At 43.9% G+C, this 16,680-nt stretch overlaps 1 protein-coding gene across 1 annotated transcript; it reads left to right on the top strand.

Moving 5' to 3' along the window:
* The first annotated feature begins 324 nt into the window (after window positions 1-324).
* LOC142262365 (very-long-chain 3-oxoacyl-CoA reductase-B-like) lies at window positions 325-13,647 on the top strand. Its single transcript, XM_075332162.1, has 11 exons — window positions 325-572; window positions 4,156-4,202; window positions 4,272-4,347; window positions 6,114-6,224; window positions 6,644-6,711; window positions 7,413-7,457; window positions 8,674-8,708; window positions 9,540-9,621; window positions 9,824-9,889; window positions 10,006-10,155; window positions 13,311-13,647. The coding sequence occupies exons 1-11, from the start codon at window positions 416-418 to the stop codon at window positions 13,425-13,427; spliced, it is 954 nt and encodes a 317-aa protein (XP_075188277.1). The 5' UTR covers window positions 325-415; the 3' UTR covers window positions 13,428-13,647.
* Window positions 13,648-16,680: the final 3,033 nt, after the last annotated feature.

Below are 16,680 nucleotides of genomic sequence, written 5' to 3'. Positions count from 1 at the left end.
TTTCTAAGTTGTGGTTTTATAGTTGCAAAGATCAAGTTGTGGGTAAACTAGTCATCAAAATTCATTAATTTTGGGCAATTTACCCTCCACCCTATGGCCAGCATCTTTAGGGATTTAGCAGACCCGAGTCACAATGACGCTGGTAGATCTTGAGTCGCTTATCTCCAGCAGTCGGGGTCATTGTCCTCTGTAGGATCCTTATCGGAGACATTTAATTATTTACCATACATTGACTGTAACTCCACCCTGGTATCTGCACTTGCTGCGCGCTCTGCTCTGGGCCATGCAACACATGAGGGACGTTGTATATGTGGTTGACTTAGATCCCCAGCTATCAGCTGGAGGAGGGACTGCGGAATTTTACACGCTGATAGTAATAGTTGGCGACCACAGAGGTACTACATGAGAGAAGAGAATGGAGTGTCTTCTGTCTCAGGCGATCAACCTGCTGGGAAAGGTGGCCCTGGGTTACCTGGTCCTCAAACAGTTATGGATAGTCCTCAGAGGACTCAGAGTTCATTTCCTCTCCAAGGTGTGGAGGACAGACGTAAAAAAGTATGGCGGCTGGGCAGGTAAGTGGCGGCCACCTTGTGGTGGAGGGAGGGCTTTACTGCAGCAGAATATATAGAAATCCTGGCTAAAGAAACCTGCTGAAGGCCACAAGATACTGCAACCCCAAGGTTCTGAGCATGGAGGATAGACCTCAAAAAATATGGTGGCAGTAAAGTGGCATCCCGCTTGTGGTGGAGGGAGGGCTTTGCTTTAGCAGAATATATAGAAATCCTGGTCACATCTGCAACCCCAAGGTCCAGGATGTACCTCAAACAGTATGGCGACTAGGACTGGGGGGATTCTTAAGATGCATATCCAACACATGCATGGCCCCTTTTGCTGAAGAATCAGTAGTAATGAAAATAGAACCCTAGAGGTGGGTCGGCCATTACTGCAGAAGACTAGATAGAAATGCAGAATGACAACACAAAACATCACTTCTAGGGTGTGAAGAATGGACCTTGAACAGTATGAAGACACTAAAGCGACACATCCAGCACATGCATGGGCCCTCTACATCCCCTTTACCATAGGATCTAGTGGGGCACATGACCTTTGTGGAGGCTTTACTGTAGCACAATAACTAGTAATCCTGGGGAAAAACCTGCTGCAAAAATAGTTTTCAATGTCCTTCCCCTAACCTTAGAGAGTATGAACTTTGGTATTGTGGTTTTCTTGTGGCCTGCAGTGGGTTTGTATCCAGAATTACTAAGGTAGTATAGTAGAGAGCTATGCATGTACTGGATATGTCTTTAGAATATTCCCGCAGCTACTCCGTACTTTTCAATGTCCTTCCCCTAACCTTAGAGAGTATGAACTTTGGTATTGTGGTTTTCTTGTAGCCTGCAGTGGGTTTGTATCCAGAATTACTAAGGTAGTATAGTAGAGAGCTATGCATGTACTGGATATGTCTTTAGAATATTCCCGCAGCTACTCCATACATTTCAATGTCCTTCCCCTAACCTTAGAGAATATGAACTTTGGTGTTGTGGTTTTCTTGCGGCCTGCAGCAGTTTTTTTTATCCAGAATTACTAAGGTAGTATAGTAGGGGGCTCAGGTGTGTATCAGATATGTCTCTTTAGAATATCCCCACAGCTACTCCATACACTTCAATGTCCTTCCCCTAACCTTAGAGAATATGAACTTTGGTGTTGTGGTTTTCTTGAGACTTGCAACAGCTTTTTATCTAGAGTTACTATAGTATAGTAGAGGACTCATGTAGGTATTGGATATGTCCCTTTAGAATATTCCTACATCTACTCCATACTTTTCAATGTCCTTCCCCTAACCTTAGAGAGCATGAACTTTGGTGTTGTGGTTTTCTTGAGGCCTGCAGCAGGTTTGCATCCACAATTACTAAGGTAGTATAGTAGAGGACTGGATATGTGTCTTCAGAATATCCCCACAGCTACTCCATACTTTTCAATGCACTTTCCCTAACCTTAGAGAGTATGAACTTTGGTGATATTGTTTTCTTGTGGCCTGCAGAAGGTTGCTATCCAGAATTACTATAGTAGATTGTGCATGCATGTACTGGATATGACCCTTTTAGAATATATCTACAGCCACTCTGTAGTTTTCAATGGTCCTTTCCCTAACCATAGAGAGTATGAACTTTAGTGTGTGGTTTTCTTGAGGCCTGCAGACGTTTTTATCCAGAATTATTATAGTAATATAGTAGAGGGTTCATACAGGTATTGGATGTCTCTTTGGAATATTCATACGGCTACTCCATACTTTTCAATTCACTTTCCCTAACCTTAGAGAATATGAACTTTGGTGTTTTGGTTTACCTGCAGCGGATTGCTATCCAGAATTACTATAGTAGAGGGTTCATGCATGTACTGGATATGTCCCTTTAGAATATTCCTACAGCTACTCCATAGTTTTCAATGTCCTTCCCCTAACCTTAGGGAGTATGAACTTTGGTGGTGTTATCTTGTGGCCAGCAGCAGCTTTTTATCCAAAATGACTAAGGTAGTATAGTAGAGGACTCATGCATTTATTGGATATGTCTCTTTACATTATCCCCGCAGCTACTCCATAGTTTTCAATGTCCTTCCCCTAACCCTAGAGAGTATGAACTTTGGTGTTTTGTTTTGGCTTTTTTGCAGTCTCTAGGTTTGAAGAATGGATTTTGAAAAGTATAGAGTAACTGTGGGAACAGTCTAAAGGGACATCCAGTACATACCTGGGCCCTCTACTACCTTTTGCAAAAGTATTAGGCAGGACACAGGAACATTGTAGAAGCTCAATACCTAGTAATCGTAGACAAAAACCTGCAACCCTAAAATTCAAAGTTTCTGATGTGGAGGCGACTTCTGAACATGGTATATCCAACACATGCAGGGGACCTCTGTTTCCCTTTTGCCTCAGTATTAGGGTAGTTATGGGGGACCGGACTCCTCGAAGGTGGAGGCTTTAGGGCAGCTGAATGCCTAATCCTGAATGGAAACCTGCTGAAGGCCAGAAGAAATCCTTAACCTCAAAGTCTTCTCGCTCCAAGGTGGACAAGTTCAGTGCACACAGAGCCTTGTGCCGTAGGTTCACAGGACCATTGTGGTGTGGACGATTTCTATAAAAAACGACTGCAGAGGGACTCCAAAGTAATACCAAGTTATGTCATACAAATACAAGGGGTGTGAATACTTTTATGTGATTATGTAAAGTTTCATCATCTCACGTTGGAGCCACACGATTTTTCCGGACTGCTTTCGGTTACCTCTTGCCTATAAGTGGTGCCCTCTTATCAGCTGCTCCATCGTCTCCGCTCCCTACAGCCCGGATTGATAACTTTTCTGGAGGGTAAAGTCCGCTGTAATTAATAATTAGCCAATGCGGTAAAATTTACTACTGCAAACAAATCCGGGCCGGTGTATCTGTGCCGGAGTCCTGCGGTCCGGATTACAGAGGCCTCGGGGGTCATTGTCATTATTGACATCAAGCTCAACATCGCCTGGATTTCTAGCCTCCTGCTTTCTAGGCTCAAGGCCGTAGGGGGCGCTATTGTGGCTGGTTTTTGTTGCGGTGTATTACGACATTGACAAGAAGTAACCAAGTTCTCACACCTTGTAAAAGAAAAAAACAACATAGATAATGTGAGGGCGCACAAACTTTAGCATGAGCCACTTTTCTGACTCCTTGTTTTCCAAGCCATAGTTGCACATAAATATTTTAATTAAGATTTAATATCTTGAGTTATGCACAAACCTTACAAAAAAAAATATTCTGAAAGGGTGCACAGATTTTTGCATTTACCTTATTTTTTCCTCCTACTACTTTTCCAAGCAGTGGTTGAATTTCTTGGTCCCAGATTAAGACTTTGGAAATTACTTAAATACTTAAACCTTACAAAAATAATTATAAAATAATGCAGCAAGGGTGCACAAACTTTTGCACTGACCACTTTTTTTTGAGAAAGTTTGACATTCGGTTGCCCATCAGTGTGACTGGTTCTCAGCGGGCATAATGTTAAGGACCATTCCTGAGGTTTGTACATTTTTTGACAATGTACCATCAGGTATAGCTGAGCGGGGGCCAATTTTTAGATCTATGAAACCCCCAAAGTTACATTTTTATACTATATTTTCTGATTTTTCCAGTGGTAACAGGAGCAACAGATGGAATTGGGAAGTCTTACGCTGAGGAGGTGAGTGGACACCAGTGCGTCTATGCATTCATCAACTTTTATGTCCTCAAACATGTGTCTTCTCCATAGTTGGCCAAAAGGGGTTTCGATATCGTCCTCATCAGCAGGACTCTAGAGAAGCTGAAAAATGTTGCCAAAGGGATCGGTAAGATATGATTCTGTACTGGAAACTGAAGAATAATGTTCGATGGGGAAATGAAGGTGTGACACATGATCAGTTGTAGTCTTGTTCATCCTAACGGGAACCTAAAGTATGATCTTGACTTATCCATATGAAAACCAAGTCAAGGAGGTGTCCAAATGCAGACAGAATGATGTCTCTAGGTATAGAGGTATAAGGAGGTCTCCAAATTCCAACAGGAAGACATCTCTAGATATAGAGAGGTAGGAGGTCTCTAAATTCAGACAGGATGACGTCTCTAGATATCGAGAGGTGTAAGAAGGTCTTCGAATGCCGACAGGAAGTTGTCTCTAGACACAGAGGTATAAGAAGGTCTCCAAATATAGACATGAGGATGTCTTTAGATATAGAGAGGTATAAGGAGGTCTCTAAATCCAGACAAAAGGACGTCTTTAGATATAGAGAAGTATAAGGAGGTCTCCAAATGCCAACAGGAGGATGTCACTAGATAGAGAGAGGTGTATAAGGAGGTCTCCAAATTCAGATAGGATGACGTCTCTAGATAGAGAGAGGAATAAGGTATCTAAATACAGACAGGAGGACGTCTCTAGATATAGAGAGGTACAAAGTAGTCTCAATCATCCTACCAGCATATTTTTATATTTTTCATGTCTACATATGGTGAATGAAGTCTACAGATAGAGGAGGGTTGAGGGCGGACTCCTGTCTTTTTTGGCAGTTTCTTGCGTCTTTCTTCAACATCTCCATGTGGAGGTCTTCTGTATCATGTCTATATCTAGGAACTATTAAAGAAGTCACAAGATACAGACTTGTTAACAGAAAATTGTATTTAGGTTCCTTATTTGCGCTACGAGCATCTAAAGTCTCTATCATCTTTATTTGGAGTGCATCTTATTCGTATTTAGACAGGATCAAGGAGGTCTTCAAAGAGGTTTAATGACTCCTTATCTATGCAATATGATCTATTCTTCATCCTTTTTCTATCTGAAGACATCATTAATCTTTTGGTATCTAGACATGGAGTAGAACGTCTCCAAAAGATGTGGAAAACGTCTCAAGATACTTAGGGCTTGATGAAGGGACTCATTTATTCCAGATTTCTTCTTCTGAAAATATTGATTAGGTCAATCGAGACTTGGTTAAGGTTTCCAAATGTTAACACAAATGAGATCTCCAGATACAGGCAGGATAAAGATTCCACATATAGAGAAGTTGAGGAAAAAATTAATTTATCCTTCCGTTTTCTAGAGTTTTTCTTCACACTGTCTCTACCTGGAGATCCTGTTTATCTTGTCCATATCTAGACTAGATTAGAGACCTCCAAATACTAATCTCCGATATCTGGAGACAACTGGTTTCCAGATACCTGAGAAGGTAGGAGGACAATTCTGGAATCTGCTTTCATTCTGGAGTTCTTTTTCAGACTCTACATCGGAAAACCTCTATTAACGTGTCACTACCAAAACATTCATCATGACTTCATCTGAAGACTTCATACTTAGGTCCAAACAGAGAAACTCTCCAGACACTGTACTATGTAGTGTGATACATGAAGTTTCTAGATACAGGACAATTAAGTAAATATACATTTAGTCTGGGATGGTGAGGTTGGTCACACATGGAGTCAATAAGGTCTTCTGATTCTGAAGGATTATGGATTTTCTTCTAAAAGTGGTGGTGGTGGTGGGGGTGGGGGTGGGGGTGGGGGACTATTTCTTATTGACCTTAGGACAACCATGACACTTACATAAGATTTTAACCTTTTACAGAGGAACAAACCAAAAGGAAAACCAAAGTAATCCAGCTGGACTTCACAGGAGGACCTGAAATTTATCCCAAGGTTGAGAAGGAGTTGAAGGATCTGGACATTGGGATCCTTGGTAGTACCAATCTCAAATTACATACCTGGACCTTGTCTGGCCAGGGTCCATCACACTTTGTGTTCTGGTCAGAAACTCTAATTGAAGGAATGAATGCCCGATCAATGTTACTGAAAAAAATTGTGATAGCTATATCCAATGTTATCATCATATTCTGATCTTTACCAAATTGTAGAGAAACATCAGAAGGTGTTATCTATGCCGGGCTGTGGTGCTCAGTATCAAACCCCAAATCTGTTGTAACCACCATCATAGTGAGGACCCAATTTGATTTTTGGGTCCCCCTTTCTTCTAGATATTCCAGTGTTCTTTCTTTTCCTCATCGGTGACGTTTCCATCTTTGACTTCTCTCGTCTTCTCTTGTTGAATTGTAGTTTTGCTTCAAGCAGAGATGTGAATGTTTGGTTCTTCTCTTGTAGTCAATAACGTTGGGATGGCCTACAGTCCGGAGCCCACCATGTTTCTCAATGTCCCTGATCTCAGCCAGGTGAGTGTGATGTTGGAAGGATCTCCTTCCTACCCAAGACGTCCAGAAGGCTCCGTCAGCCTCAGGACAATCCGTGTATCAGACAATATTTCCTTACTTTTCATGCCTTTAAAGTCAACCTAGAAAGCCACCTATTCCGAAGCTCATCTCCAAGTCTTCACTTCCTCCTCGAATGGAATTTTCTTTTCATGGTCCATCAAACACTTTCATACTCTATATAGCCCCAAAGTCATTCTACTCCAGCCTCAGAGCTTCGTTCCTACACCTTCATGGTTTTCACTAAAATCCAACGTTCTGAGACTTTTCTTGCCTTCATCACCCAAAACCCACCAATTCCTGCTGTCCTCCTCTGATTATTCCTGACTATCTCCTATATTATATCTACTTAATCGCCCCGTCCCAGTTTTCTGGACATCCAAAGATCTCAAACTCTTCATCAAGCACAATCCTTTACTATTCACACTGCCCTCATGTTCGAAGACATCTTGTGTTCCGGGAAATCTTATGTTCCAAGACATCTCGTGTCTGATTATATCAATCACTGTATGATCCCCATGATCCCTATTCCCATCAACTAATATTGCAGATCTGTAGAGCCAGAACCTATTGTGGTGGGTTTGGAAGACCAATCCGTGTTCTGTCGTAACCGGAGACAAATCCACCAATTTATAATTCAATTAATTGTATATTTTTTCCAACAGAAAATAACTGAAATAATGAACTGCAACATGATGTCCGCTGTACAGGTAAGAAACAGATAAGTCTGTACACCCCCTGCAGGGTGATACAGATAGGAGGAGCTATGAGTCTCCTCCCCCTGCAGGGTGATACAGATAGGAGGAGCTATGAGTCTCCTCCCCCTGCAGGGTGATACAGATAGGATGAGCTATGAGTCTCCTCCCCCTGCAGGGTGATACAGATAGGAGGGGCTATGAGTCTCCTCCCCCTGCAGGGTGATACAGATAGGATGAGCTATGAGTCTCCTCCCCTGCAGGGTGATACAGATAGGAGGAGCTATGAGTCTCCTCCCCCTGCAGGGTGATACAGATAGGAGGAGCTATGAGTCTCCTCCCCCTGCAGGGTGATACAGATAGGATGAGCTATGAGTCTCCTCCCCCTGCAGGGTGATACAGATAGGAGGGGCTATGAGTCTCCTCCCCCTGCAGGGTGATACAGATAGGATGAGCTATGAGTCTCCTCCCCCTGCAGGGTGATACAGATAGGAGGAGCTATGAGTCTCCTCCCCCTGCAGGGTGATACAGATAGGAGGAGCTATGAGTCTCCTCCCCCTGCAGGGTGATACAGATAGGAGGAGCTATGAGTCTCCTCCCCCTGCAGGGTGATACAGATAGGAGGAGCTATGAGTCTCCTCCCCCTGCAGGGTGATACAGATAGGAGGAACTATGAGTCTCCTCCCCCTGCAGGGTGATACAGATAGGAGGAGCTATGAGTCTCCTCCCCCTGCAGGGTGATACAGATAGGAGGAGCTATGAGTCTCCTCCCCCTGCAGGGTGATACAGATAGGAGCTATGAGTCTCCTCCCCCTGCAGGGTGATACAGATAGGAGGAGCTATGAGTCTCCTTCCCCTGCAGGGTGATACAGATAGGAGGAACTATGAGTCTCCTCCCCCTGTAGGGTGATACAGATAGGAGGAGCTATGAGTCTCCTCCCCCTGCAGGGTGATACAGATAGGAGGAGCTATGAGTCTCCTCCCCCTGCAGGGTGATACAGATAGGAGGAGCTATGAGTCTCCTCCCCTGCAGGGTGATACAGATAGGAGGAGCTATGAGTCTCCTCCCCCTGCAGGGTGATACAGATAGGAGGAGCTTTGAGTCTCCTCCCCCTGCAGGGTGATACAGATAGGAGGAGCTATGAGTCTCCTCCCCCTGCAGGGTGATAGGAGCTGTATATCTCTGCAGTTGAAGGTATCTCAGTTTAATGCCATTATTCTTACTTTCCAGATGACCACGATTGTGCTGCCAAAAATGGTGCAGAGGTCGGTGTCCGAGAGCGTAAACCATGATATTCTGCATTGTGTTCTGATCTATAAAAGTTTTATGTATTAGGGAAAAGTTACCGGAACCCACCAAGTAGTTTATGAATGAATTGTGGAGATGGCGGTGTGGTTGGATGGCGGTGTGGTTGGATGACTGTCGCACTGTGTAGATGGTGGTGTGGTTGGATGGCGGTGGCACTGTGTAGATGGTGGTGTGGTTGGATGGCGGTGACACTGTGGAGATGGCGGTGTGGTTGGATGGCGGTGGCACTGTGGAGATGGTGGTGTGGAAGGATGGCGGTGTGCTTGGATGGCGGTGGCACTGTGTAGATGGTGTGGTTGGATGGCGGTGGCACTGTGTAGATGATGGTGTGGTTGGATGGCGGTGGCACTGTGGAGATGGCGGTGTGGTTGGATGGCTGTGGCACTGTGGAGATGGCGGTGTGTTTGGATGGCAGTGTGGTTGGATGGTGGTGGCACTGTGTAGATGGCGGTGTGGTTGGATGGCGGTGGCACTGTGTAGATGGCGGTGTGGTTGGATGGCGGTGGCACTGTGGAGATGGCGGTGTGGTTGGATGGCGGTGGCACTGTGGAGATGGCGGTGTGGTTGGATGGCGGTGGCACTGTGGAGATGGCGGTGTGGTTGGATGGCGGTGGCACTGTGGAAATGGCGGTGTGGTTGGATGGCGGTGTGGTTGGATGGCGGTGTGGTTGGAGGACGGTCGCCCTGTGGAGATGGCGGTGTGGTTTGATGGCGGTGTGTTTGGATGGCGGTGGCACTCTGGAGATTGCTGTGTGGTTGGATCTCAGACACTCTTCTCTCTTGTACAGGAGGAAGGGTCTGATAATAAACGTCTCGTCTCAGGCTGGCGCACACCCGTACCCGATGATGGCTTTATACAGCGCCACCAAGGTATACCTGCCATTGGAGGCGGAGCTGAGTAATAATAATTTGCATATAAAGGGGCGTGGCTCTGTATTGGAAGTTGTGGGGTGTTTGAACATAACAACTGTACGGGTGAAAGATTAACGGCTCCCTGATTACATGAGCCATTACTCTCTGGTATCAGCCACCTGTCCCTGCGCTGACCATGTCCTCTTCTCTTCTCTTTCAGGCGTTTGTGGACTTTTTTTCCCGTTCTCTTTCCATAGAATATAAATCGAAGGGGATAACGGTTCAGGTAAAACCGCCATACAAGATGGGTGTACCCCGCAGGATGGGCTTAGATACCCGGCTCAGCAGACAGAGCTGATCGGCTTAGATACCCCGGTATAACGCTCTTCCCTTTGCCCACAGTCCGTGCTCCCCATGATTGTTTCCACTAACATGGCCCAGAATCTGCCCACCAATGCTCTCGTGAAATCGGCCGGTGACTTTGTCCGGGAGGCGCTGAACACTGTGGGCTACACGCATCGCACCAACGGCTGCCTGTCCCACTCTATACAGGTACTGAAGTATGAATGCAGCTCTGGAGGTGTCCGGAATATCATGCACGATGGGCAGTAACACTGAGTATAGAACATTATCACAGAGAGATGGGTGTGTGGTATTTACTGAGAAAGCCGCAGTGTAACCCCCTCACTGCCGGGGCAGGGGCTTGGAGATGGGGCTGTCCCAGTACAGCGCCCCCAGTGGTTTCCAGTGGGATGTCTGACCTCTGAGGCCCTGTCTTATCACAGTCCTGACCCCTCGTGCAGATCCTCCTCACCGCGGTTGCAGAGATCGCCACACCGGGCCCTGCAGGGTAAGGGGCCCAGCGCCTGCCCTGCAGAGAAGCAGCCGGATCCTCTCTGTGAGAAAGAAGTTGTGCTGTAACAGCAGACCAGCATCGGGCCCCCCTCGCCCACGGGCCCTCAACCGTTATTGCACACAGCAGTAATGAAGAATAGAGCGGAGCACTCCCATCCATCCTTCTTCTTTTGCCCCCCCCCTGTGCCTCCGCCTGACGTCTCAGCGCAGCAAAGCGCGGTGACGTCACTACTGCACGACTGCTGAGCTGAGACTGCAGAGCGCGGGACACTGACCAGAGCAGCGGGAGAACAAGGAGAGGTGAGGACTTGTTCATTTTTTTTTTTTTTAAATCAGTGAGTACACGGTGGCCAGACGCCTATGGGGGTGCATTAAATGGTATTGCGGCTGCATAATACAGTATGGACTATGGGGGTGCATAATACAATATGGGCTATGAGGCTGCAAAATGCAATATGAAACATGGGGCTACATAATGCAATATGGACTATGGGGCTGCATAATGCAATATGGACTATGGGGCTGCATTATACAATATGGAACATGGGGCTGCATAATGCAATATGGACTATGGGGCTGCATAGTACAGTATGGAGTATGGAGCTACATAATACAATATGGACTATGGGGCTGCATAATGCAATATGGACTATGGGGCTGCATAATGCAATATGGACTATGGGGCTGCATAATGCAATATGGACTATGGGGCTGCATTATATTATATGAAGTATTAATGGGGGTTGCCTTATACATGGACTATGAGGGTGCATTATAATACATGGAGGACTCTGGAGGTGCATTTTAATATATGGAGGACTATGGGGTGCAGTATAATATGTTGAGCACTAGGGGAGGTGCATTATAATAATTGTAGGGCTATGAGAGCTAGCTTATACATGGAGAACTATGGGAAATGCAGTATAATATATGGAGGACTATGGAAGAGAATTCTAATATATGAAGGGTTATGTGGGACCCATTATACTATATGAAAGGCAATGCGGGGGCCATTCTAGTATTTGAAGAGCTTTATTTGAGAAGGGACAAAGATTCAAGGATGCAAAAGTTTTCTGCTGAGAGAAAGAGGCTCTTTCCCTCAGCACCCAGCTTCCCCATGCTCTGCTATACATTTTTCCTCAGAACCCAGCTTTCCCATGCTGATCGGCTGGGTGCCGATAGAAAGATGGATATCAGATCATGAGAAAGCTGGGTGCCGATGGAAAGATGGATATCAGAACATAAGAAAGCTGGGTGCTGATGGAAAGATGTATATCAGAGCATGAGAAAGCTGGGTGCTGATGAAAGATGGATATCAGAGCATAAGAAAGCTGTGTGCTGATGAAAGATGGATATCAGAGCGTAAGAAAGCTGTGTGCTGATGGAAAGATGTATAGCAGAGCATGGGAAAGCTGTGTGCTGATGGAAAGATGTATAGCAGAGCATGGGAAAGCTGTGTGCTGATGGAAAGATGTATATCAGAGCATGGGAAAGCTGGGTGCTGATGGAAAGATGTATATCAGAGCATGGGAAAGCTGCGTGCTGATGGAAAGATGTATATCAGAGCATGAGGAAGCTGCATGCTGATGGAAAGATGTATATCAGAGCATGGGAAAGCTGGGTGCTGATGAAATATGGATATCAGAGCATAAGAAAGCTGTGTGCTGATGGAAAGATGTATATCAGAGCATGGGAAAGCTGGGTGCTGATGGAAAGATGTATATCAGAGCATGGGAAAGCTGCATGCTGATGGAAAGTTGGATATCAGAGCATGGGGAAGCTGGGTGCTGATGGAAAGATGTATATCAGAGCATGGGAAAGCTGGGTGCTGATGAAATATGGATATCAGAGCATAAGAAAGCTGTGTGCTGATGGAAAGATGTATATCAGAGCATAAGAAAGCTGTGTGCTGATGGAAAGATGTATATCAGAGCATGGGAAAGCTGGGTGCTGATGGAAAGATGTATATCAGAGCATGGGAAAGCTGCGTGCTGATGGAAAGATGTATATCAGAGCATGAGGAAGCTGCATGCTGATGGAAAGATGTATATCAGAGCATGGGAAAGCTGGGTGCTGATGAAAGATGGATATCAGAGCATAAGAAAGCTGTGTGCTGATGGAAAGATGTATATCAGAGCATAAGAAAGCTGTGTGCTGATGGAAAGATGTATAGCAGAGCATGGGAAAGCTGTGTGCTGATGGAAAGATGGATATCAGAGCATGGGAAAGCTGGGTGCTGATGGAAAGTTGGATATCAGAGCATGGGGAAGCTGGGTGCTGATGGAAAGATGTATATCAGAACATAAGAAAGCTGGGTGCTGATGGAAAGATGTATAGCAGAGCATGGGAAAGCTGTGTGCTGAGGGAAAGATATATAGCAGAGCATGGGAAAGCTGTGTGCTGAGGGAAAGATATATAGCAGTGCATGGGAAAGCTGTGTGCTGATGGAAAGATGTATAGCAGAGCATGGGAAGCTGTGTGCTGATGGAAAGATGTATAGCAGAGCATGGGGAAGCTGGGTGCTGATGGAAAGATGTATATTAGAGTATGGGAAAGCTGTGTGCTGATGGAAAGATGGATATCAGAGCATGGGAAAGCTGGGTGCTGAGGACAAGATGGATATCAGAACATAAGAAAGCTGTGTGCTGATAGAAAGAGGGATTTCAGAGCATGGGAAAGCTGAATGCTGAGGGAAAGAGCCGTGTCAGCGTCATTATGCCGTACCCTGAGTGTCGGCATCATTATTACATACCCCGAGTGTCTGTGTATATGGGGGGGCCCAGGTTCAAACTTTGCACCTGGGCCCATCAAACTCTATTTACGCCACTGCTCACAGTGATTTCTTCTTTCAGGGTTACTTTATAAACAACATTGTGTCAGACGAGCTGCTGGGATCCAAACTGATGGAACGCTTCGCCAAATCCGTCGCCAAATCAATGGCGGACTCGGTCCATCAAAAGAAGCAATAAAAGAAGCCGCCGGGAAGAGGCCAACAACCGAGCGCGAGGAGATGGCATACAGACAGGAAGACATAACGGGATTCTTAAGAATTCACTCAATCTTATAGAATATTAACCACTGCAAAACCTAAACCAGGGGCAAGAGATACTGCGAGTATAACTGCAACAGTACAGTACAGTGCCTTGCGAAAGTATTCAGCCCCTTGAATTTTTCAACCTTCTCCCACATTTCAGGCTTCAAACATAAAGATAAAATGTTAATGTTCTGGTGAAGAATCAACAACAAGTGACACAATTGTGAAGAGGAAGGATATTTATTGCTTATTTTAAACTTTTATGACAAATAAATAACTGAAAATCGGGGCGTGCAATATTATTCATCCCCTGTAAGTGAATACTTTGTAGCGCCCCTTTTGCTGCGATTACAGCTGCAGTCTCTTGGGGGATGTGTCTATCAGTTTTGCACATGGAGAGGTGAAATTCTCGCCCATTCTTTGTAAACAGCTGGAGCTGAGTGAGGTTGGATGGAGGCGTTTGTGAACAGCAGTTTTCAGCTCTTTCCACAGATTCTCGATTGGGTTCAGGTCTGGACTGTGACTTGGCCATTCTAACACCTGGATACGGTTATTTGTGATCCATTCCATTGTAGATTTTGCTTTATGTTTGGGATCATTGTCTTGTTGGACGACAAATCTCCGTCCCAGTCTCAGGTCTTTTACAGACTCCAACAGGTTTTCTTCAAGAATGGTCCTGTATTTGGCTCCATCTTCCCATCAATTTTAACCATCTTCCCTGTCCCTGCTGAAGAAAAGCAGGCCCAAACCATAATGCTGCCTCCACCATGTTTGACAGTGGGGATGGTGTGTTCAGGGTGATGAGCTGTGTTGCTTATCGTTTGGCATTGTGCCCAAATAGTGTGATTTTGGCTTCCTCTGAGCAGAGCCCCTTCTTCCACATGTTTGGTGTCTCCAGGTGACTTGTGGCAAACTTTAAACAACACTTTTTATGGATATCTTGAGAAATGGCTTTCTTCTTGCCACTCTTCCATAAAGGCCAGATTTGTGCAGTGACTGATTGTTGTCCTATGGACAGACTCTCCCACCTCAGCTGTAGATCTCTGCAGATCATCCAGAGGGATCATGGGCCTCTTGGCTGCATCTCTGATCAGTCTTCTCCTTGTGTGAGATGATAGTTTGGATGGACGGCTGGGTCTTGGTAGATTTGCAGTGGTATGATCCTCCTTCCATTTCTATATGATCGCTTGCACAGGGCTCCTTGGGAGGTTTAAAGTTGTGGAAATCTTTTTGCAACCAAATCCAGCTTTAATCTTCTCCACAACAGTATCCTGGACCTGCCTGTTGTGTTCCTTGGTCTTCATGATGCTCTCTGCGCTTTACACAGAACACTGAGCCTATCACAGAGCAGGGGCATTTATACGGAGGCTTGATTACACACAGGGGCTTATATTTATCATCATCAGTCATTTAGGACAACATTGCATCATTCACAGATCCTCAATCAACCTCTGGAGGGAGTTTCTGCACTGAAAGTAAAGGGGGTGAATAATATTGCACGCCACAATTTTCAGTTTTCTATTTCTTACAAAAATTTAAAATCAGCAATAAATATCGTTCATCTTCACAATTGTGTCACTTGTTGTTGATTCTTCACCAGAACATTAACATTTTTATCTTTATGTTTGAAGCCTGAAATGTGAGAAATGTGAGAAAAGGTGGAAAACTTCAAGGGGGGACGAATACTTTTGCAAGGCACTGTATGTGCACATTCACACTGCAGCAACTAACAGACAAAACTACAAGGAACAGATCCCCGCACAAGAGGTAACACGCATAGTCACAATGACAAGGTGTACACAGAGTATGATTACTATAATACTGCCCCTATATACAAGAATATAACTACTATAATACTGCTCCTATGTACAAGAATATAACTACTATAATACTGCTCCTATGTACAAGAATATAACTACTATAATACTGCCCCCTATGTACAAGAATATAACTACTATAATACTGCCCCCTATGTACAAGAATATAACTACTATAATACTGCCCCTATGTACAAGAATATAACTACTATAATACTGCCCCTATGTACAAGAATATAACTACTATAATTCTGCCCCCTATGTACAAGAATATAACTACTATAATACTGCTCCTATGTACAAGAATATAACTACTATAATACTGCTCCTATGTACAAGAATATAACTACTATAATACTGCTCCTATATACAAGAATATAACTACTATAATACTGCTCCTATGTACAAGAATATAACTACTATAATACTGCTCCTATGTACAAGAATATAACTACTATAATACTGCTCCTATGTACAAGAATATAACTACTATAATACTGCTCCTATGTACAAGAATATAACTACTATAATACTGCCCCTATGTATAAGACTATAACTATTATAATACTGCCCCTATGTACAAGAATATAACTACTATAATACTGCCCCCTATATACAAGAATATAACTACTATAATACTGCCTCTATGTACAAGAATATAACTGCTATAATACTGCCCCCTATGTACAAGAATATAACTACTATAATACTGCCCCTATATACAAGAATATACTACTATAATACTGCCCCTATATACAAGAATATAACTACTATAATACTGCCCTATAGTACAAGAATATAACTACTATATACTCTATGTACAAGAATATAACTACTATATACTGCCCCTATGTACAGAATATAACTACTATAATACTGCCCCTATGTACAAGAATACTACTTAATACTGCCCCTATTACAAGAATATAACTACTATAATACTGCCCCTATGTACAAGAATATAACTACTATAATACTGCCCCTATATACAAGAATATAACTACTATAATACTGCCTCCTAAGTACAAGAATATAACTACTATAATACTGCCCCCTATGTACAAGAATATAACTACTATAATACTGCCCCTATGTACAAGAATATAACTACTATAATACTGCTCCCTATGTACAAGAATATAACTACTATAATACTGCCCCTATGTACAAGAATATAACTACTATAATACTGCCCCTATGTACAAGAATATAACTACTATAATACTGCCCCTATGTACAAGACTATAACTACTATAATACTGCCCCTATGTACAAGAATATAACTACTATAATACTGCTCCTATGTACAAGAATATAACTACTATAATACTGCCCCTATGTACAAGAATATAACTACTATAATACTGCTCC

This window comes from Anomaloglossus baeobatrachus, unplaced genomic scaffold (genome assembly GCF_048569485.1).
Source record: "Anomaloglossus baeobatrachus isolate aAnoBae1 unplaced genomic scaffold, aAnoBae1.hap1 Scaffold_244, whole genome shotgun sequence".
NCBI lineage: Eukaryota > Metazoa > Chordata > Amphibia > Anura > Aromobatidae > Anomaloglossus > Anomaloglossus baeobatrachus.
This window is presented reverse-complemented; position numbering and strand designations above follow the sequence as displayed.